Raw genomic sequence first — 24,496 nt, 5'->3', positions numbered from 1 at the left:
AGACTAGAAAACATCTGTTTAAGCTGAGTGGTGGAAAGTTTAGGAGAGACATCAGAGGCAATTTTTTATATATATAGACACAGAGAGATGAGCCTAGAATGTATTGCCATGGTGGTGAAGGCTGGTACAATAGGGACATTTGAAAGACTCAGATGGGTACATTGATGTAAGGAAAATAGAGGGTTATGAGTCATGAACGGGATAGGTTCAGAGGGATATGGGCCAAACACAGGACTAGTGTGGATGGGAAAATTTGGGCTAAAGGACCTGTTTTCTTGCCATATGACTCCATGAGAAGTTGGCAATGCTTAGATTGACGCAAGGTCTCCTTTGATCAGCACAACATCCTTGGTTGAAGGAGCTATGCTGTTTTGTGTTCTATGATCCCCGTTAATTAGCACAAAGAGGATTTTCATTGTTAGTCACACAGGTATCCATTATACTCCCAACCCAACAATTAATTTGTTTGAAGTTGATGATCATGTTAGTGAAGATATCATTTACAGTGATATTAATACTTCCATTCATGTTATATTGAGGACGTAATAGATATCAAGGCCACAAATTTTCTCCTTGCATGAAATGAATAATCTGAGGTCAGACAGAGCTCACAGCCATCCTAGTTTCCATTAACAATTTCTGATCAAAGCTATTTTTCAACAAATTGAGCAATTCAGATCTTTTTGAAACAGTTTTTAAAAATTAAAAACTACTCAGTCATACAGTTAACAGGGGCAGTCTGATATAATTTCTGTAAATTGGATTTCCCTCTCAAATAAATTCTTAATTCTGACTGTTACAATAAGATTTAATGCTGATTTCTTTCACTTAAGTAGATTTAACCACGAGTCCTTGCTCTGCTGCCTGCCCACCACCCCCCCACCCTGCCCCCACCTCTTACTGGTGTCACCCAGGGGAATTAAAGGCAGCCAACATCATAAAGGACTCCCCTCACCCTGGTCACAAACTCATCTCACTGCTACCTTTGGGGAGAAGGTACAGAAGCCTGAAATCCAGCACCTCCAGGTTCAACAATGGTTAATTTTCCCCAAACAGTGATCAAGTTCTTGAACCTGCCCCCCCACCACTAAAATATGAAAAATTACGGCCCTGTCAGAGCTGCTGTGACGGCAGCACTGCCGCTGGTGCAGACCTGCGGAGAGCAGGGAGCCGAGACACGGCACTCCCAGAAGGTCCAACCACCCAGTCTGTCTGCCGTCAGCTCTGTAGAAGCTTTAAATGGGCTGTTAGAACAGACAGTGGTTTTATTTAAAAATTCTGTGAGCACTCATGATGGTGGCGCCTAGGATTGGTGGCACCCACAAGGGGTTGCAGACTCCAGGAAAGTGAAGAACTGGTGCAGGGCACCAGAAAATGGGGAGAAAACCCATTTGAGAAGGAGAAGCAGAGGAGATGACCCATGGGATAGTGACCACAAAGGCAGACCAGTGAGCAATCCTGCGGCTGAAGAACAAAGAGGCATCGGGTGGTTAGAGAATCAAGGGGAGGAGCTCACCCAGGCTGGGAGTGACTGGCAACTGCAGTCGAGGTATTCACACCAAATGGCGGCAGCTGGACACTGGCTCTCCAGTTCCTCCAACTCTCTCTCCCCACCACCTTTTCCTCACTCCTGGATGTACTTGATATTTTAGAAATGAAAATTATTCCTGAATGTACCGAGGATTGGTATAGACAACATTTTCCTTATTCTAATATATCCTAATTCCAAAGTGTGACCTGCAATATCCCAAATTTAGATCTCTTTAATCCAACAAATCAAACTCTGTGGCTGTTACTTTATGTAGTTTTAATTCATTGAAAAAACAGATAAACATTTTGAATAGCTTCGCATTAAGACTTTCATAATGATGAATAACAAAGCATTTACTGTATAATGAAACAAAGATGTATAGATATTATAAAATGTATATAAGGATACAAAAGCTTTAGAGACACAAATTCAAAGAAAAATTTCTCGTGCTCACACTTCCTTCATATCTGGTTGAAGAATGAGCAAGCTGTTAGTTTGGGTGGATATTATGACATATTACTTCATAGTCACTATGGTAACACTACAAACAATAGTTTTCTTAAAGAGACAGGCACAAAATTAAGTAAGAATCGAAAATACAAGGTTTTAACCTTTACAAGTGGCATCTTGGTTTGATTTAAAAACAGGCATATTGACAAAAGGATTGGTAAGGAGTTCACTTTGCCATTTGACAGAAGTTTCATGTTAAAACAACTGAACTAAACCTTCGACAATCTTCTCCTTTTCTGACCCATTGTCAATCACTCTAAACTCTTTCATCTTCCTAGACCCAGTCATTTCCTCAGTCATAATTGCACTACCCCAATATTCTCCCTCGCATCCCTATCCTAATCTTCTCCTTCCCACAATCATCTCTGTAAATGACTACTCAGAACAACCACCCCCCCCCCACCCCAGCCAACAACCTCTTCAGTTACTCTCCAAATTTGTTGCTAGAAGGGTTTTTGTGAGAATTATTTTGCCCATTTTATCATACATGTCACACTGGGTCATGTGTGCCACAAAATAATGGTGCAGGGCAGGTTTCCATTGGCAGACCAATGCTTTTCAACCAGTAAAATGATTTTCCATTCACTTGTTATGGACTGGATATAACTGACGCTTGTTGTTTCATCATCATTTCCTCCGGTTTGACTGACCTCTACTGAATTGTCTATCAAGTCAGGGTAAATAAATCCCAACATCAATGTCTTCATTTTCATCTTCCATCACTGCTCAGTTTATTTTCTGAAATGGTTCAATAGTTGATTCAGGAAATGAAGGATTAGCTTGTGATGGAAGATAGAGTCACCTGGGACTATACTTACTGGGATATTTCCATAGCCTCAAGATTCGGGGGAAAAGATTAAAGATGGAGATGAGAAAGAACTGCCTTTCCCAGAGAGAAATATGGAATTCTATGCCATAGGAAGTTTATAGGGCTACCTCATTAAATATATTTAAGACAAAGTTAGATAGATCTTTACATAGGAGGGGAATCAAGGGTTACAGAGTAAAGGCAGCTGGTAGAGCTGAGTTCATGGCGCGGTCAGTCATGATCTTGTTGAATGGTAGGCACAATTAGCCAGCTGGCTGGCTCCTGCTCCTATTTCTTATGTTCTTATAAAATAACAAACATGTACAAATAGAGAATGTTATTAAGAATAAGGACTGACAATGGTGAAAAGTAATATGCATTGAATCCAGTGGAAGGTGAGTTAGTCTATTAACATCAGCAGTCAAAGGGCAGACAGCACCAATTACATAAATAAATAAGGAGAAAATAAGAGACCCAGACCCATGTTAGAATACGAGGTCATTAGTAACTCTACCCAGGACTAAGCTGGCTTGTTCATTATTTTGCCAAGTTTATGATCGCTGTATGGAAAAATGTCAGCAAGTGTTCGAACAAAGTGTTGGACATTTTTCCACACCTTGATAAAGGGTGCAAGCCTGAAACATCTGTTATGTATCTTTATCTTTGCTATATAAAAGGACACTGTTTGACCTGATGAATTTCTCCAGCACTGCGTTTTTACTTCAATCACGGGGTCTGCAGACATTCGTGTTTTACATCTTGATGACGAGCTCTAGCCCAAAATGCCGGCCATTCGTTTTCTCCCACTGATGCTGCTCGACCCGTTGAATTCCTTTGATGTGTATTGGGGTGGTAGATTTGCTGTATTATCAAGTCAGGGTTAGCCAAAGGGATCAGAAATATTTCTAAAGTCAATGTGACACATAGAATGTAAACTGCACAAGATGTGCGAGAATCATTCAGCAGGTCAGCCAACATCCACGGAGAGAGAAGCAGAGTTAACGGTTTCCTGCAGCTGAATCTTTGTTTCTCCCTCCACAGGTGCTACCTGATCTGTAGCATTTCTAGCCTTTACTTCCAATCGGCAGTTTTGACATTTGCATGAACGTAACAATGTAATTCAGCAAGGCAATCATCCCGCTTACCTGAACAAAGACTGTAAAGTAGATGACAACAATTGTGGCCGTGGTGAATAGCTTCTTCTGAGGAAAGTTTGGAAGTAAGAAAACAAGGGAGAAGCAGATTGCACCCCGCAGTCCGCCATAGGCTATAATGAACTGGTCCTTTCTTGTAACCACATTAACACGGAACTTATTCACAATAAATGTCAGGAAAATGACTCCTGGAACCAAACAAAGAAATCCATCACTCAGCTTCGCACTAATCTATGAAATTCAAGGATGATAACAATGGGAATAATGCAAATTCTTTTTCTTTCATTAGTACCTCAAATATCTCATCATGATTAGATTTTTGCTCTCTAAATCTTGAAAATTGAGTTTGCTTCATCTACTTTTTCCAAATAAATTTGATATCAGGAAAGCTCTTTAGTTGATTGAATCTCACATTGCCAATCAAGCTGAAGCTCTACTTTCCCAAGATCTGCATAAAGAGAAATGGAAAAACTCTACTTCTGAGGGTTTATTCTCTGCCTTGTGTGATTCAGCTCTGCTCTTCTGTCCTTTATGGATTTCTACCGTGGTTCTCGCTTGACGGAAAGGTTGGGTGGGAGGGATCATATGGTGCAGCAGTTGGAGTTGCTGCCTCATAGCTCCATAGACCAAGTTCAATCCTGACTCCCCCCCCACCTCCCCCCCAGTGCTGGGGGTTTCTCAAGTTTGCCAGTGCTTCATTTAACTGACTTTCTCCTGAGGAGCACCAGCTTCTTCCCACATCCCAAGGGCCTGCAGTTTGCCAGGTTGATTGTCCACTGGTGTGTAGACCGGTGGTAGAATTTGGAAGGGAATTGATGGAAATGTTGGGGAGGATCAGTGCAGGATGACCATAAATAGATGCATGGTAGCTCATGTTGACTTGGTGGGCTGGATAGCCTGTCTCTGATAATCCATTCAGTCTAATAATTCCTTACAAAATTTAACTCATGAGCATGGTGTGTTCCTTTTATTGTATGTTAATACTCTCAGCCACCATTACTTGCATTCCCTTTGCAAAATGTTTCTAATATTTATAGTTTATAAACAAAATATTGCACTGGTTAAATCGTCCCAATTATTTTACAATTATAATTAGGAAAGTGTAAATTCACACTATTCTCTGATGATCTGGTCCTGGCAAACATTTACTGCCTCATTATTGTAACATAGCAAATAGGGTGCATGCACACAAGATTCAAATATAAAAACCCATGGTCATCCCCTTTGTAAGTTCCCACTGTAGGAAATTACTGTAGCAAATACTAGAGCGCATCGGATGTCCCCCAAAGTTCCTCAACATGATTATCCAACTGCACGAAAACCAACAAGGTCGGGTCAGATACAGCAATGAGCTCTCTGAACCCTTCTCCATTAACAATGGCGTGAAGCAAGGCTGTGTTCTCGCACCAACCCTCTTTTCAATCTTCTTCAGCATGATGCTGAACCAAGCCATGAAAGACCCCAACAATGAAGACGCTGTTTACATCCGGTACCGCACGGATGGCAGTCTCTTCAATCTGAGGCGCCTGCAAGCTCACACCAAGACACAAGAGAAACTTGTCCGTGAACTACTCTTTGCAGATGATGCCGCTTTAGTTGCCCATTCAGAGCCAGCTCTTCAGCGCTTGACGTCCTGCTTTGCGGAAACTGCCAAAATGTTTGGCCTGGAAGTCAGCCTGAAGAAAACTGAGGTCCTCCATCAGCCAGCTCCCCACCATGACTACCAGCCCCCCCACATCTCCATCGGGCACACAAAACTCAAAACGGTCAACCAGTTTACCTATCTCGGCTGCACCATTTCATCAGATGCAAGGATCGACAATGAGATAGACAACAGACTCGCCAAGGCAAATAGCGCCTTTGGAAGACTACACAAAAGAGTCTGGAAAAACAACCAACTGAAAAACCTCACAAAGATAAGCGTATACAGAGCCGTTGTCATACCCACACTCCTGTTCGGCTCCGAATCATGGGTCCTCTACCGGCACCACCTACGGCTCCTAGAACGCTTCCACCAGCGTTGTCTCCGCTCCATCCTCAACATCCATTGGAGCGCTCACACCCCTAACGTCGAGGTACTCGAGATGGCAGAGGTCGACAGCATCGAGTCCACGCTGCTGAAGATCCAGCTGCGCTGGATGGGTCACGTCTCCATAATGGAGGACCATCGCCTTCCCAAGATCGTATTATATGGCGAGCTCTCCACTGGCCACCGTGACAGAGGTGCACCAAAGAAAAGGTACAAGGACTGCCTAAAGAAATCTCTTGGTGCCTGCCACATTGACCACCGCCAGTGGGCTGATAACGCCTCAAACCGTGCATCTTGGCGCCTCACAGTTTGGCGGGCAGCAGCCTCCTTTGAAGAAGACCGCAGAGCCCACCTCACTGACAAAAGGCAAAGGAGGAAAAACCCAACACCCAACCCCAACCAACCAATTTTCCCTTGCAACCGCTGCAATCGTGTCTGCCTGTCCCGCATCGGACTGGTCAGCCACAAACGAGCCTGCAGCTGACGTGGACTTTTTACCCCCTCCATAAATCTTCGTCCGCAAAGCCAAGCCAAAGAAGAATAATTAGGAAAGTGTAAATTCACACTATTCTCTGATGATCTGGTCCTGGCAAACATTTACTGCCTCATTATTGTAACATAGCAAATAGGGTGCATGCACACAAGATTCAAATATAAAAACCCATGGTCATCCCCTTTGTAAGTTCCCACTGTAGGAAATTACACAAAATGGGACTCAACAAGGACAGTAACACATTCTCCAAGTGCAGTTTTTTTTCTCCTCTGCTCCTGAAGACTATAAACTGATGTTCCAGACTTAGTTACAAAGATCTCTGGAGAAAATCTCCCTTTGACCGATCACCGTTCCTTTTATTGTATGTTAATACTCTCAGCCACCATTACTTGCATTCCCTTTGCAAAATGTTTCTAATATTTATAGTTTATAAACAAAATATTGCACTGGTTAAATCGTCCCAATTATTTTACAATTATAATTAGGAAAGTGTAAATTCACACTATTCTCTGATGATCTGGTCCTGGCAAACATTTACTGCCTCATTATTGTAACATAGCAAATAGGGTGCATGCACACAAGATTCAAATATAAAAACCCATGGTCATCCCCTTTGTAAGTTCCCACTGTAGGAAATTACACAAAATGGGACTCAACAAGGACAGTAACACATTCTCCAAGTGCAGTTTTTTTTCTCCTCTGCTCCTGAAGACTATAAACTGATGTTCCAGACTTAGTTACAAAGATCTCTGGAGAAAATCTCCCTTTGACCGATCACCATACTGTGAGGTAAAGGTCAGATGATGAATCCACCAGACATATAACCACCCCAATATTAAAAGTTATCCTGGAGCATCAAGGTCCCTGTGCTCCATCCTTAGTGGAGGTAATATTACTGTACGTTGCCACAGAGGGATGGAAAGCAAGAGCATGAAAATTATTGAAAAGAGAGAAAATAAATGTTAATTACCAACAGCTCTCCAGACAAGGCAAAATAGCATTGTGAAACATACATAAGGCCAGCTCCACTCGTGCTTGTCCCCAACAGTGGAAACACCGAGGAAAATAAAGATGAGGGTCTCACTCACACTGCTCCACATCTTCATGAAGTATTTGATTGTAGTGTGAGACTTCTGAGAGATATTGGCCTCCACATAACGTTTCATACTCATTGAACAAGCTATTATTCTGGAAAAGAAATAGTTTTTAAAAAAATATTGTAAGAGTTGAGAAACAGTCATATTTCCATGATTCATTTGAGAAATAATCATAACTTTTCCTTATTAGCAAAATCATTCTCAATACCCAAGGTACAATTACTTTATTACATCCTTTTTTAATAAAAGATCCCACACCAAAATGAGCATCCCTATTAATACTAGATGTAGGCTACCAATTAGATCTGCTGCTTTCAACAAACCCAGTGAAGAACTCTTCACAATTAAAACCAAGCGCAAGGAACACTGCAATTGGGATATAGAAAAAGAAAAATAACTTTGCAGCTATAAAGCAGATTTTACCATTTCAGAATATCCTAAAGTCCTTCAGAGCCCAATGATTCAGTGCAGGATACATGATAGACGTGCACACAGCCATGTCTCACAAAGAAAAGATTAGTGACATGATGCACTAAAAGAAAAACTCCCCTTCAAAATGGTTTATTTTCTCCATCTCTTGGCCCTGGACTGAACTGACTTTGTTTTTCTTTTTAACAAAGATCATTTGTTCAGTGATTACAAGAACTACAGTAATGTATTACAGAACTTCTGGTTACATGCTATTTACAGTTTCAAACTTCTACAGGCTCAACATCAAAAGCATGCACGACAGCAAGGCCTGAGTGTTACTCTACTCAAGATTGGAAAAAGCTCCCTTCCTCTCCTCAAAGAATTTTTACTTTTCTTTTTAATTGGAAGTTACAAAAGGTAGCTCAGAATATCACACAAAATTCCCTCCATCTGCGTCTCACAGTGCTGAGGAGCGGCAGCTGACATACTGAAGGTCCCATCACACTTCCTTCTCCTTCCTGCTATCAATGACAAGGCTCAAGTGTGAAAGCATGTACCAACAGACTTAAAGAGAGTTTCTTACCTGCAGCCATCAGGCTCCTGAATGAACCCTACAACAGTGCTCTCACGTTAACCTTGTTTGGTGCTAATTTTACTTTCATTGGAATCCTATACTCTGTAAATTGTACTTCATACGGCAGTATGAATGTTAGAGATATCCTGTTTTCATCTGCTTGCAGAAAAGCCTTTGTCACGGTACTAGCTGCGTTAGGACAAAAGAACTTGATCTTCAAAATTAACTCGTGATCTGCAGGTGCCAAGTCATTCGTACATTAAACAGTGAAACAAACAGGTTTTGCAATGCCAGGAAAATCAAATGTTATGGGGGTTAAGCAAGTGGGGAAAGGTAGAAGGGCAAATAATCTACCCTACACTTTCTTTGGATGGGTGTTGCAGATTTATTCTCCCTGATCAAACTAAATTTGACTGCCTCTGCTATCCAAGACCTGAATAAATATTTTAAATTTGGCACTGGGTTTGCACAATTCCTTTCCTGTATTTTACAATATCTTTGAAATATTGATGACACTCTTTTCAAGTATAATGCTGCTTTGAATATCCATATTTAATTGAATGAATAACTAATTCATATTCATAATAGCTTGTACTCAAGAAGACTGGAAGCATTAATAAAAGGACTGAAATTCCAAACTAATAAATTATTCAAGTCTAGTGGCTGCACATTTATAATTCACACTAACGACTTTTTCTGCCACCAACCTGGGTTAAAGCAGAGTGTATAAACAGTTTAGAAAGGGAAATAGATATGTGGGTGAACAGCAGTCCCAGGGGCATTGGTGGTTTGCATAAAATTATTTATTACCTTATGTAAATAGCTTCTATTAAAGATGGATGAACCTACTACTCCATGACAATAGCTCCAGAGGAGAGTGAACTTGTATGTGGGAACTCACAAGGCCTCCAAAGCAGCTTGCAGATAGGTGTAGTTGGAACAGAGCAAGGTTATTACTCGTCCATTGACTGAGTAACCTGGATACAAACCTCACCAGGGCAATTTTTGCATTCATATTTTTCAAAATCCACTGAATTCATTAATGCCCTGTGGGAGAAGGAAACTTGCTGTTCTTAACAGTTTTACCATGAGACTCTAATGCCACAGAAAGAGGTTAGCACCTTCCTGCCTTCTGAAGCGATCTTGGAAGTCTTTCCATTGCATCAACACTTTCCCCGTAAGTTATGATGTTGAGATGGTGTAGGCAATACCCACATCTCACAAGGATTGCCAACCAGAGAAACACTCATTTATCCCAACCCTCTGCCTTCCATTGATTAACCAACCATCTAGCCACACAAACCCATTACCCTCAACTATCCCCAAAGTCTTAGCGTGATGTGCAATCAAAATTTAATTTGATTGGTAATATTAATTAGGAGATAAGATTTTCATTTGGGCACAAACCAATACAAAGCATCCAGCCCTGACAAAAGTGGCAAATGATAGGTCGCAATTCCACATACTTAATTGGCTTTCTGCTGTTTGGTTGTGATTCCAATAGGATTAAGAGTGTTTACAAATTCTAATGTTATGACTTCAAAAAGTGACTGAAAATTGATAATGACATTAAGTTTGGTGAGAATGGCCTTGGGAAGTATTTGAATAGTCAATCTGACTCAATTCATGAAAACTGGGCAGCAATGATGTAAAACAAACCATCAATTAAACAAAGCAAACCTATCAACAGCAGATAATAAGTATTATTCCTAATAATTTTACAGCAGTGGTTTGGAATACAGGTGAGGGAAACTCCACACTTATACTCTCAGTTCCAAGTAGACGATTACTTTCCATTTGGTCTCATGCCTACATTTATTTCCCCTTAATCACTCTGGTCTCTCTTCCCTCAAAACACATTGGAACAAGTGAATCAAGTTTAGGGCAATATTTATTGCTAATCATACCTCTGGCTCTGAATCAGCTTTGATTAACCTGATTGAAAGACAGAAGGCAATAGCAAATGATTGTTGACATACAAGGGACTGCAGATGCTAGAATTTGGAGCAACGGACAATCAACTGCCTCTGTCCATCTGGGAGATGCCAATCAATTGCCTCTGCCAGTCTGCACCAGTCTATCCACAGCTTCTGTCTGTCACCCTTCACTTGTTCACAAATCCCTTGAGCATCACCCCCCCCCCCCCCCACCAAGAGTTATTCTCTGGTAATCACCCCTCTGCAATCTCAGTCCTGATGAAGAATTTCTCCCACTGCTGCTGCTCATCTGCTGAGTTCCCCCAACAGGAAAAGAATTGCCCCCACCCCCCAGCTTCTTTCCCTTGACATATTGGGCTTTGATGTACTGATCCTCCCCTCCCAAGATTCTTCCCCCTTAACATGATGGGCAACCTCCCCAGATTCATCCTCCTTGATAGAATGAGTCCCTTTCCCAGCTTCTTTCCCCTTGATATCTTGGGCCTCTCCCCAGATTCTTCCCCCTTGATATACAGGCTCCCCCCAGATTTATATCCCTTGATATACTGCTCACTCACCCTAGATTCATCCTTCTTAATATACAGGCAGTCCCCGAGTTAACTCTATCCAGGTTACGAACAACTCCTACTTACAAATGAGCTGTTCTCCAATTCACGCGTGTGCATAATTATGCCCCAATTCGTGCATGCGCAAAATGTTACCTCGCGAATGCTAAATACAAACCGCAAGTACCCGTTCTGCCTCAAGTACAAATTCTGCTTATGGACAGACCCAGGTAACGGAACGCGTTCATAATCTGGGGACTGCCTGTACTGCGCCCCCTTCCTAGCTTCTTTCCCCCTTGGGCCCCTCCCTATATTGCTTTGCCGACACTGATACTTACGCCACAATGCCAGAAAAGTGCAGCATTTCGGCAGTCAAATATGACAAATAGCTGTAGAGGAAAACAAACAGAGGCTCGATCACACGGATGTTCTCTGTGAAACGCGTGGTCAGGGCTGCAATAATTCCATAAGTCACGCCCACAAGTAAACCTCCAAATCCCACCAGGAAGAACTTAATAATTCCAACCAAAATATCGTATACTCCAACCGAGGGCATTGTGCAGAATGTCTTAAACAACTTGTATAAAACCTGTAGGGAGATAAGCAGAAAAACATTATTATTATTTTTTTCCCCACTAACTATCCAAGATATGCTATTTCTTTTGAGAGAATCTGAAAAGGTTTGGGCAGCAATTGCCCTGAAAGTGGTTTCATTTCAGGATTAGCCATAGAAGCAATGCTCACATGGAAGGGAGGAGGACAACTACTGTTGACTACACTGGTTAATGGTCAGTAAGGCTACACAATGTCCCAGCAAGTAATGCTGTTGCTTTGCAGTTCATGTGACCCAGTGTTCATCCTGACCTCTGGATGCTACGTTTCTATGCTGTCCGTGAACCTGGGTCATCCAGTATCTTCCCACCGGTGTGCTGACTGGTAGGTTCATTGCTGATTATAAATCATCCCTCGTGTAGGTGGGCGGTATGAGAAATAGACGGGATAGAGGAGGAAGTTTAATTTTCAATTTAGCAATAAAGAACAGTAACAGTCCCTTCCAGTCAATGAGCTTGTGCTGCCCCAACTACACGCATGTGACCAATTGACCTACTAATTCCATACGTCCAAATGTGGAAGGAAACTGGAGCAGAGCGGAAACCCACCATGGACATGGGGAGAACGTACAAACTCATTGCAGACAGTGCCTAATTAGAACCTGGGTCACTGGTGCTGAAGTAGCGCTGCGATAACTGCTGCACTATCCACATCGTGATCGACATTGAATGGGCTGCAGAGATACAAGGGGAAAACTGGATCGATAGGATTGCCAGTACAGGCAATGATAGAATAAATTCTACAGATAGATCCAAAGGTTGGAGTTCAACTTCTCATCAACATAGAGCAAGTTCCTGATGTGGAATTCCCAAATAGGGGAAAAGGACTGTTTGATGTACTTATTTTCTCCTTTGGCATGCCAAACATGCAGGCTGCATTGAGAGAGCAGCCAGTGGAAGATTGTGCAAATGGGAGTATCCACAATTTAGCTGGTCTTACGAAAGGATTCTGTTAAACATTTCAGATATTATCCTTGCTGTTTACTTCATGGTTAACATAATGATTAGCACAATGTTGTTACAGCACCAGCAAATGGGGTTTGAATCCAGTGCTGTAAGGACTTTGTACGTTCTCCCAGCGTCTATGTGGGTTTTCCCCAGGTGGTCCTGTTTCCTCCCACCTTTCAAAAACTTAATGGGTTTATAGGTCAATTGGGTGTAATTGGCAGCACAGGCTCGTTGGCCGAAAGGGCCCGTTACTGTGCTGTATGTCTAAATTTAATATTAAGGAAGACCAGTTATCTCACAGATCCATAGACCCAGGTTAAACCCTGACCTCCACTGCAGGAATTTGCATACTCCTCCTGTGACTGCATGTATTTTCTCCAAGTTCTTCAATAAGTAAATATCAGTCTATTAACTGGAAAAAAAAACACTAAATAAAAATAAAGAGTACTTTATCAATTTTAATCGGCTTCAATAATGGGATCAAACTAATGATATTCTGAGCTGGTCAGATTTCGGGTGTAACCGCTTGTTTGATTGCAGAAAGCCTTCTCCTGAATTTTAAATTGCAGACAAGATTTTCATCAGACATTTGAGGTGATAGAATTCGTATTCATGAACAGATGTAAATCATTACTCTCACTTGGATGAAGTAAAACAGATTGTAAATAGAGCAGGTCAGGCAACATCCATGGGTAGAAACGATCAGTTAATGTTTCGTGTCAGGACTCTTTCTAAACTCAATGTTTCATGTTTTGCCTCCTCAATGGGGGGGGGGGAAACAGGGTGGTGGAGGTGGGGGGGGGGGGTTACGAAGATGCACATTTCCAACATATGTAGTGTTTTTTTTAAACTGAGATAATCTTTGACAGATCACGCGAGACGAACATGATTAATGAATCAGGCACAGTTAGTATTATTGTCGCATCAATCTCACAGCAAGTGTACATCAACTACTCCAGTAATGAACTAACATGCAGTGGTTTCAGTCAGTCAATCAAAGCACTAAAATAATAATATATATCCTGAGACAGAAGATTACTGCAGGGGCTAGCATCTGCTGGAAGAACTCAGAGTGGAGCATCAGTTTTGGAGGGGGGTGGGAGGTGGGGGCTGGGGAAGGAATTGTTGATTTTTATCTGGTCAAACCCCTTCAAATACAAATCCTCGTGGACTGGGAAACTTTCCTTCTGGCTGAAGTATTTTCAAAAATTAGTCATGTGAAAAGAGGAGATTTTTATTTCAAAGGGATGTTAACTCTTCATTTAATGATGTAGAACACTGCAGCACAGTACAGGCCCTTCAGCCCTCGATGTACTGACCCATATAGTCCTTTCAAAAAAGTACTAAACCCACCATCTCCGTAACCCTCTATTTTTCTTTCACCCATGTGCCTGTTTAAGAGTCTTTTACTCAAGTCTCCTCGCTTCCTTCTACACTCCAAAGAGAAAAGTCCCAACTCTGTGAAACTTGTTTTCCAAACCAGGCAACATCCTGATAAATCTCCTCTGCACCCTTTCCATAGCTTCCTTCAAATAATGAGGTGACCAGAACTGAACACAAAACTCTAAGTGTGGTCTTACTAGAGATTTGTAGAGTTGCAACATGACCTCTCTACTCCCGATCTCAATCCCCCGACGCTGGGATGAAACCCAGCATCTCATAGGCCTTCTTAACTATCCTATTAACCTGTGCAGTGACCTTGAGGGATATATGGATTTGAACCCCAAGGTCCCTCTGTTCATGCACATTATAAGTAACCGAATATTAACCCTATACTCAACCTTCCGGTTTGTCTTTCCAAAATACATCACCTCACACTTCTCCGGATTGAACTCCATCTGCCACTTTTCTGCCAAACTCTGCATTCTGTCTATATCATAACCTTCCGCAATCTTCAGCTCCATTCACAACTCCTCCAACCTTGGTGTCATCTGCAAATTTACTGACCCATCCTTCTGCCTCTTCATCCAGGCAGAACCCTTTCCTTCTCTGCTTTCTACCTCCAAGCCAATATTTTATCCACACAACCAAGGTTCCACTGATCCTGAACAATTGGAGATGCTCTGCAAATGGAAAATTCTGGACATTTTACTAATATTTGAGGCTGAAATAATTGTGTCAAGGATGTTGAGCAAGTGCAGATTTCTAAGGCTATGTTCTTTGACTCAAATCAACTGACAAGCTTCAAAAATCTACCCCCTCCCCCCTATCCACATTTGATCCCTGGCGTCACTGCAACTTGCATCTTGCCACTTAATTTCGGAAAAATAAATTAGGGAGGAAATAAGGTTATAATTTTCAAATTAGCCACGATGAGAAACCTGGGAAACTGTGGTGTGTGGTGCAGCAAAATAAAAAGCTGAGGAGACTAATTATAGGGACCCTTGCAACGAGATTATTTTCTGTTCTAAGGGAGTGCTGGGTTAATTGCATCGCTCACTGCTGCTGTTCAATTCACAGGTGTGGAGGGTTTAGCTTCAATTTCCAACAACATAAATCCATCAACAGGACAATGACAAAGCAAAAGACACAGTCTTTATTAAATGGTATTAACAATGGTCTGTAGACGTTATAACATTCCTCACTGCCATGTGGAATTAGCAAATTAAAAAAGGAAAAATGCTTGACAGAAAAATTGCTTCTATATATGCTCAGTTTGTTCCTAAAATCACTCAAAGTTTTTAGTCCATGTGCAAATTAGATTTAATTAATTAGAATATTGGGTTTACTTTGGACTGAATTATGCATCAAAATACTGTGAGAAGCTTCATTTTGAGTACTATCCAGACAATCCAACTCATTAATATTCAACAGAGGCTATGAATGGCAAAATTGGGTTACAAAGGCCTTTCAGGCCTGGGGCCCTTCGTCTGGCAGAGGGAAAGACAGGCAGATGCCTGAATATAAAGGTGGGCATGGGGGAAAGAGAGAAGATGGAGAAAGGAAGGTGAATGGGAGGTGCACAGGCTAACACACAAGAGGTAATGGCTGGAATACATATTGGAGGGTAGGAAAGAAAAATGCTGAGGTAATCGTAGAAGGCGGGAAAGGGTAGTTCTTTGATAAGAGAAGGAAGGAAAGGGGGTTGGTGCTGAAGGAAAGGAAACAGATGCACAGGGAAAGAGATGAAAGAAGGTGATTAAATTGGAGAAGTTAATGTTAATGCCACCTAGTTGGAGTGTGCCAAAATGGAACTCAAGGTGTTGTTCCTCCCATTTGCAGGCGGCCTTGGTTTGACAGTGGTGAGGCCGTGGATAGACATGTGGGTGTGGGAATAGTGTGCGGAATTGAAATGGTTGGCCATCGGGAGGTCCTGATAATGCAGCAGACAGATCAAAGGTGCTCCACTAAACTACCTCCCAGTCTACAACTAGTCTCTCTGATGTGGAGAAGCCCACAGCAGGACCACCGGGTGCAGTAAGTGATCCTTCCAGGTTCACAAGTGATGCTTGCTCGACTTGAAAGTACTGCTTTGAGCCTCGAATAGTGGTAAGGGAGGTAGGTCTGAGCACAAGTGTAGAATTCCCCGCAGTCACAAGGATGGGTACCAAGGGAACAATTACTGAGATGAAATGAATGAGGGAATCCTGGAGATGTCCCTGCTCAAAGCGGAGAGAGAAAGATACTTACGTCTGGTTGTGGAAATTGTGAGGGATAATATGTTGGATGAGAAGGCTGGTAGCATGGCAGCTGAGGACAAGCCAAATCCTGTCCTTGTCATGTCTCGGGGGCAGATGTGCAGGAAATAACAGGGGTGAATTAATGACAGCACAGCAAAAGTCATGTTTTCTGAAAAAGGTGGACAAGTCAGATATCCTAGAATAGAAGACCTCATCCTGGGAGCAGATGCAACAGAGATGGACAAATTGAGAGATAGGAATAGAATCATTACAGAAGGCAGGATGCAAGAAAAATAGAGGGTAATGGGGATGAGGTGTGGAAAGATTAGATTATCGTGGAGTAATTTGGCACAACATTGTGGGTTTAAGGGTCTGTTCTCTGCTGCAATCTATTAAACCACTACTCTTGTTTGCCGCAATCATAAAATCTAGTCTGTAGCCAGGGGTCACTTATCATGGTAATGGCATTATTAGGTCAACAGGGGTCACTTACCACGGTAATGGCATCATTGAGCAGTGATTCACCAAAGACTAGAATGTGCAGCTGCTCATTCACATGAATCTCTTCAAACACCGACAGGACTGCTACTGGATCCACTGCTGCAATCAAGCTTCCAAACAGCAAGTTGTAGAGCAGGGAGATATCTTTCAGGCCAAAGGATTCGATCTGGCAAATGCCGTAGAGGGACAAGCCAATTCCAAACACATTCCATATGGTTCCCACAACTGCGTACCAAAGGATTGTTCCAATGTTCTCAAAGAAAGGTCTGCTTGGCATGAAGTAGCCTGCGTCCAGTACGATGGGTGGCAGCAGGTAAAGGAAGAAGGCATCAGTGCTCATAACAGGTGCTGATCTTTCATTCACACCATAGATTATTCCTCCCATTATCAGACCCACAATTATCAACAAGCAGCTTTCGGGTACAATCGAAGGAAGCTTGATGTAGAGATGAAAACCTGAATGGTGTTTTAAAACAAAAGATAATTAGGTGTCATATGTAAAGAGATATCATGGAGTCATACAATAGGACAATGGGCTCTGCACTCGAAGACTTATGATCCAAATTATTAAGCACCCATTACCCTAATGCTGCACTAATCCAGGTCTTTCTCCCCACATTCCAATCAACTCCCACTCCCCATCATAGTTCTACCTCACACCTATTCTGTAGGGGAAATTTACAGAGGTTAACTGACCTACCAATATCCAAGACATCGCAGCAGACTAGAACACCCAGGATGGAGGCCTGTACATGGTCGCAGTACTGGAGAACAGCAGGCAGCACGGTAGCGTATCGGGCAGCACAGTTAGCATAACTGTTAGCGCAGCGCAGTTACAATGCCAACGAACCGGGTACGAATCCGGCACTGTCTGTAAGGAGTTTGTATTTTCTCCCAGTGTCTGTGTGGGTTTCCTTCAGGTGCTCCGGTTTCCTCCCACCTGGTTTTTTGAAAATTTTATTTATTGAATCATGATGCTTATGTTAAAACATACAATTAATGAATAAAAAACAAAATACATACATGATATTTTGAAAATGAATCCCCTACAAACCCCACCCCCCTTTGCTAACCCACCACCCCCCTCTAATCTACCCCCACCCCCAAAAAAAAGGAAAGAGAAAGTTTGGAGCAACACCACTAATGTGCAGGAAGGGGATTTAATAATTCAACCCCATATAATCCAAAAACAAGCTCCATGTTTTACAATAAAAAAGATAATTATTATGTAAATTATATGTTATCTTTTCCCATGAATACAAGACCTCAACTCTATATGCCATCTCTGGATACTCAGTCTCATTTTTCCAAGTAATTGCCAAACATTTTCTGGCCACAGCTAATGCCAATCTCAAAAAAGCAATTTGAAATCTAATTAATTTCAATTCTAAACTAATCATCTTAATATTACCCAACAAAAATACCACAGGATTCTAATAGAAATTTCACTTTCAAAATAACTTCTAGAAATTCCTTAAGTTTATTCCAAAAGGAATACACTATCTCATGTAACCAAATAGAATGTAGAAAAGAACCTACATCCTTAAGACACCTAAAACACAAATCTGAAGAAATAAAATTATATTCCTTAATTTTACTGGAGTTAAATATAATTGATGAATAAAATTATAATGAATCAATCGATACCTTATATTTACAATTTTAGTCATACTATCCGTACATAAATTCATCCAATCATCCTGAGAAATAAGTATACCTAAATCTTTCTCCCAATTCCATCTAGATTTATGCATATCCGGCTTAAGCATTTTATTCTGTAATGAAGCATACATCTCAGATATAAATCCCTTCTTACCACCCTCAGTAAATAAAATTTCAAACTTAGATCATCCAGGTAACTGTAAAGTATGTTCAAAATTATCCAACAATAAAGCTTTAATAAGAAAGAGTATTTGAAGATAGCATATTTCTCTTTCATTTTTTGAAAAATATCCTGCTTCATAACAATTTTGCACCAATTTAATACCCTTTTGATACCATAACTTCAAAAATTAATTAATAAGTGTAAAGGAAAAAGCTTATTTTGATACAATGGAGTTTTACCTGAAATCTTACCTTGTGTACCTATATCTTCATTTTTTTTTAAATATACCATAAATCCATTAAGTGTTTCAAAACAGGTAAATTATAATTACTCAATAACTTAGGATTCCATCTATAATAAACTGATCCATCTTCTTCTCACTGATAAAAGATAGTTCAATATTAGCCCATATCAAAGGTTTATCTATTTCAAACATTCTATTAATAAATTTTAATTGTGCTGGATCGTAATGATTTTGAAAATTAGGAAGTTGCAAATATCCTAATTCATATTTCCAAGTCAGTTTCCTTGCTATTTTATCCTTCCATAAAAATTTCCTCACCAAAACATTTAAATCCTTAAAAGATTTTTGACTGAAAAAAAATACTAAATTTGAGGAAAAGTATTCATTTTAATACAATTAACTTATCCTATTAATGTAATAAGTAAATCTTTCCATCAATTCAAATCATATTTAATTTTAGACAAAAAAGGCAAATAATTTAATTCCTATAAATGACTATAATTACAATCTACCTTAACACCCAAATACTTAATCTGATCTGACCATTTAAATTTTACAATATGCCTACATGAAGAATAATCCATTTCAGTTAAAGGGATAATCTCACTCTTTTCGCTAATTAATTTTATAATGTGATATCTCATCATACTGTTCCAATCTATTGTGTAAACTCCTCAAAGAATTCTGAGGTTCTGTTAACTATATAAAAACATCATCTGCAAATTAATTTAAAATTCATCAGATTTCTCCTTAATACCTTTAATATTACTATCTTGTCTAATCACCTGAGCCAAAGGTTCAATAACTAATGCAAGTAGAACTGGTGACAGAGGGCAGCCTTGCCTAGCTGATCTAGTCAACATAAAATGTGAAGATAACTGTCCATTTGTCATGACTCTAGCAGTAGGACTTCTATATAAAGCCTTAATCCAACCAATAAAAAAAGGGGCCAAATTTAAATTTCTCCAAAACTTTAAATAAAAAAACTCCACTCTTCTCTATCAAACGTCTTTTCTGCATCCAATGAAATAACAATTGGTAGGCTAGATTCCTCCTGAGAAATGTTAATTAAAGAAATCAACTTCACAATATTATCTGCTGAATAATGATTTTTAGTGAAACCCACCTGGTCTAAATGAATTAAATCTGGTAAATATTTAGCCAATCTATTAGCTAGAACCTTCACCACAACTTTATCATCAACCAATAAAGAAATTGGTCTACAAGACCTTGCTTTCAATAGATCCCTATCTTACTAAAGAATAACTAATATTTGCTTGAGATAAAGAATCCAGAAGAGAATGAAACTCTGTTGCCTGTTTCAATACATCCATCAATAAAGGAATTAATAAATCCTGAAATTTTTATGAAATTCAGAAGTAAAACCACCAACCCCTGGAGACTTCCCACTAGGTATAGATCAAAGTGCATCTATTACTTCTTTAGCAGTAAAAGAAGCATCCAAATCCTTAATATCCTTATCACTCAAAAAGAGTAAATCCAAATCAGATTTTTAAAAAATTATCAATTTTAATCTCGTCCCACACTATTTCAGAAGTATACAATTTTTCATAAAATTTCGATGATATGTAATCATCGATTCGTGCCTAATAGCATTTATGGTTCTGGTAGCTTGTTCTGTTTTTAACTGCCAAGCTAATACTTTATGAGCTCTTTCCCCCAATTCATAATACCTTTGTCTGGTTCTCTGTAATAATTTCTCAAATCTATGTTTATAACGAATTATATCGTAACTTCATATTAGCTAAACATATTTTCTTAATTTCCATAGAATTTCACTGCAAATCCTTTTCTAAAATATCTATCTCCTCCAATTTAATTACTTCAGCTACATGTTGTATTTTGATTGTCCCCTCAAATATGCTTTTAAAGCATCTCCTAAAACAAATTTACTATCAAACTAATCCATATTTATTTTTTAAAAAGCTGCATTTGATCCCTTATAAAATTACAAAATTCAACATTTTTAAACAACAAAGAATTAAATCTCCAACGATAAGCATCATCAATTTTCTCCAAACCAGTGCATGTTATTAATAACAAAGAATGATCAGACAAAATCCTACTCTTATATTCAGCCTTCAATACCCAGCCTTGTAATTGTGCTGATACCAAAATAAATCCATTCTAGTATAAAAAAACATATCCAAATGAATAAAATGAAAAATCTTTCTCTTTAGGATTGAACTTTCTCCAAATATCTACTAAATTCATATCTTTCATTAACACCATCAATTGTTTAGCATTTTAGTCCTAACTACTGATTTTGGAGATTTATCTAATAATGGATTCAAACAACAATTAAAAATCACCTCCTACCATAATTTTATCATATGCTTGTTTTAAATTAAGAAAAGAATCCAACATAAATTCCTCATCATCTATATTGGGAGCATAAATATTCATTAAAGTCCAACACTCAGAAAACATTTTACAATTAACAATCAAAAATCTACCAACTGACTCAATAACTGATTCCAATTTAAAAGATAACTTTTTATCAAAATAGCTACTCCTCTTGCTTTCGAATTAAACAAAGATGCTATAACTTGTCCAACCCAATCTCCCTTCAATTTCTGATGTTCCTTCTCGGTCAAATTTGTCTCTTGCAACATCAACCTTCAATTTTTAAAAAATATGCGCCAATACTCTCTTAATCAGATTATTAAGCCCGTTAATGTTGAAAGTAGCAAAATTTAAATTAGCCTTCATTACAATTCACTTCAAAAACCACCTGACCACACATGGTGAAACTCCTCCCCATGGCAACCACACAAAAAGAACTAAATGATCTCCACAAAAAAAAAACCCCATTTTATAAAAAGAAACAATATTGTACTATATGTACTGTACTGTATTACCCCCCTCAATTATATGGGAGTGACCAATGCCACAAAGTGGTGAATTACTTCGGAAGGATCAGTAGCCAAACAACCTCCTCCCCTAAAAAGAACAAAATAATATTGAACAAATAATTTTGGGTATGATATGCTTCCTCCAAATCTCTATTGACTTGATCATTGTCAATATCAATCAACTGCTGAGATTCCTTCTCTTGCCTTCCATTCTTCCCTTTCTGAACTGGAACAGACTGCTGGAAAATATCTTTCATGACTTTTCATCTGTTTATTATCTGGTAGAGAATTAGCAAATGTAAGAGCCGTTGCGTCGTCACTAAAGAACTGAGATTAAAAATCTCCATAAAAAAACTTTAAGTACGGCAGGATATTGAAAAGCAAATTTATATCCTTTCTTCCACAAAACAGCTTTAGCAGAATTAAATTCTTTACGACGTTTAATAACAGCTTGACTCAAATCAACAAAAAAGGCTATTATTCTTAACTCTCAAATGGCCTTGATTGTTTCTCACATTTTGAACAGCAACTCTTAAGATCAATTCTCTATCTTGATAGCGTAAACATCTAATCATGATAGAACATGGAGCTTGACCAAGAAGAGTTTTCTTTCTTATCGCTCGATCCAATTCCAGGCCATTCGGAAAATATTCTTTCCCCAAAACCTCAGGAATCCACTTCTGAAAAAATTGAACTGGATTCACACCTTCAAAATCTTCCGGGAGACCAACAATTTTAACATTAATCCTTCGACTTTGATCCTCCAACGCATCAATTTTCTTCAATAAATCACTTCCTGAATTTCCCAACCAGTGAATGAATCCTCCATCTGACCCATCTTTTCTTTACATTGTTCCACATCATCCTGACAATCATGAAAATCCTCTTCAATCTTCTTAAATTTATCTTGCACCTTATCCACCATTTTCACACACTTTGCTGCCTACAACTTAATAGATGATATTTCCCCCTTCATATCAGCAAGTTGTTCCTTCATAGATGAAAAACCTTGACCCATTTGAGTTGCCAAATTTTCTATCTGTTTAGATAGCAACTTGTGATGGTGGATCTGAGTAATGAGGGTCAGATTTAAACTTTGTTAAAGTCTGTTTAGCTATGGGCCTACCCTTGTATATAACAGTTTCTTCCTCCTCCATAACTTGGTAACTTTTTCTTCTTCTAGTCCTCCAATGTCATCTCCTTCCTCCTCCGTCTGCAAGTTCGGATCCCTCCTACCATCAGCTCAGGATCGCTGGGCCAAGAGAAGTCAGGTCCCCCTGCAGCCCAGGCCGCACTCAATATGTGCAAAGTTTTGCGCATGCGTGGTTGCTCCTCCTGGTCCAAAGGAGGAGGACGTCAGGTTCTGGCACCATCTTCAGCAACACTTCATTAAGTCGGTGCCGGAGTCGAGTGAATCTTACCGAGGGACTGCCGTTACAGTCTTGGGGGAGGAGGAATCAACTCTGGAGGCTCCACTTTAAAGGTAGGCCCAAATTCTTCTGTACTTGATTGCTGTTTGGAAGTAGTTTTTTTTAAAATAAACTCCATATGCTTTTGTTTTCTTCATAATTGCTTCCAAAATATATCAACAATATCTTCAGTATTTTCTGGAAAAAATGTAAAAACTTTAAAAATGTTTTTTTTTTAAAAATAGTTCTGCCAGGGGGAGGTGTTTCTCCATGTCTTCTCCCTACACCATCATGCTATGCCCCCTCCAAAACATATGGGGGGGGGGGGGTTGTAGGTCAATTCAGTGTAACTGGGTGGCACAAACAGGGCCTGAACCATACAGTATGTCTAAATAAAATAAAAACAAAGGGTAGAGAGGGAGCAGCAAATGAGGCTCATCCAGGTCGCCCAAAGAGAGGGGCCTCTTTGGGTTTGATATCCCTCGAAGAGACTTCGCAGTGAAGCAGGATATGGAGGGAAACAGGAAAGATTCTGGAAATCAGGAAGAATGCACAAAATGCCGGAGGAACGTGGCAGGTCAGGAAGCATCTGTGGATAGCCCAAAAATCCTAACAGGAATAGCAAGAGAACGTGTTTCCTTGCAAATGGCAAAACAATTTTAACAGTTGAAATACAACCCCACTTCTTCTGTCAACCTTCCAAGTGATGCTTCTCTGCCCATTTATTGTACCATTTTGAAAGCACAGTCACCACCATCACCATGACAACAAGTCTGTCATCGTCAATGGCTGACCAAGGTTTGAGTGTCAGGAAGCTCAAAACCAATCAGGCCAATACTCAAAGCACTCATTTTGTCCAGCGTACACCACACACACTTTCAGCCTCTACCACCAAGAGCAACATGGCACCACCCCCTAAAAGATTCCCCTCGAGTCACGTACTTGGAAATAAATTGTTGACCCGAGGTCCAAATCTAGAAACCTCTTCCCCAAACAACTCTGAGAGCACTTTCACAAAAAAAGGACTGCATCACCTTCTCGAGGGCAATAAAGACAGGGCCTGTAAGCAATGCATGAAGTTTTGAAAAAGGTGGGGAGAAAAAGGCTTGCAATCTCCTCCATTCTGCCATAACCAGGATTTTTAAGATCAGCATTTGGAGCCGTTTGTATTTCCTTTCATTTGTCAGCTCTGTGGAAGGAATTGACCTGCTCTTGGTGTAATGGAATATTTTTCCTGCATTTATAGCAACAGCCTCAATGGCCTACTTATCGAAGTTCTTATCGAAGTTGAATGCTTACTGCAGAGGCGATTGAAAATAATTAAACAGGCTTAATGACTGCTGCCAAATTGGAGACACAAGAGACTGCAGATG

The 24,496-nt window shown here is 40.0% G+C and overlaps 1 protein-coding gene across 1 annotated transcript in view; it reads right to left on the bottom strand.

Annotated features, from left to right (window-relative positions):
* LOC138741993 (sodium/hydrogen exchanger 2-like) overlaps positions 1-24,496 on the bottom strand; it is a 75,102-nt gene that overhangs the window by 35,293 nt on the left and 15,313 nt on the right. The window contains exons 2-5 of the mRNA XM_069896189.1: positions 16,762-17,225; positions 11,428-11,678; positions 7,496-7,713; positions 3,995-4,191 (exon numbers count right to left, since the gene is read on the bottom strand). Of these exons, the coding sequence (XP_069752290.1) occupies positions 3,995-4,191; positions 7,496-7,713; positions 11,428-11,678; positions 16,762-17,225 (1,130 nt within the window). The remainder of the gene's footprint in view (positions 1-3,994; positions 4,192-7,495; positions 7,714-11,427; positions 11,679-16,761; positions 17,226-24,496) is intronic.

The sequence above is a fragment of the Narcine bancroftii genome, chromosome 8 (genome assembly GCF_036971445.1).
Source record: "Narcine bancroftii isolate sNarBan1 chromosome 8, sNarBan1.hap1, whole genome shotgun sequence".
NCBI classification, from domain to species: Eukaryota; Metazoa; Chordata; class Chondrichthyes; order Torpediniformes; family Narcinidae; genus Narcine; species Narcine bancroftii.
Note: the sequence above shows the minus strand (reverse complement) of the source record. Positions and strands in the feature narration are given on the sequence as shown.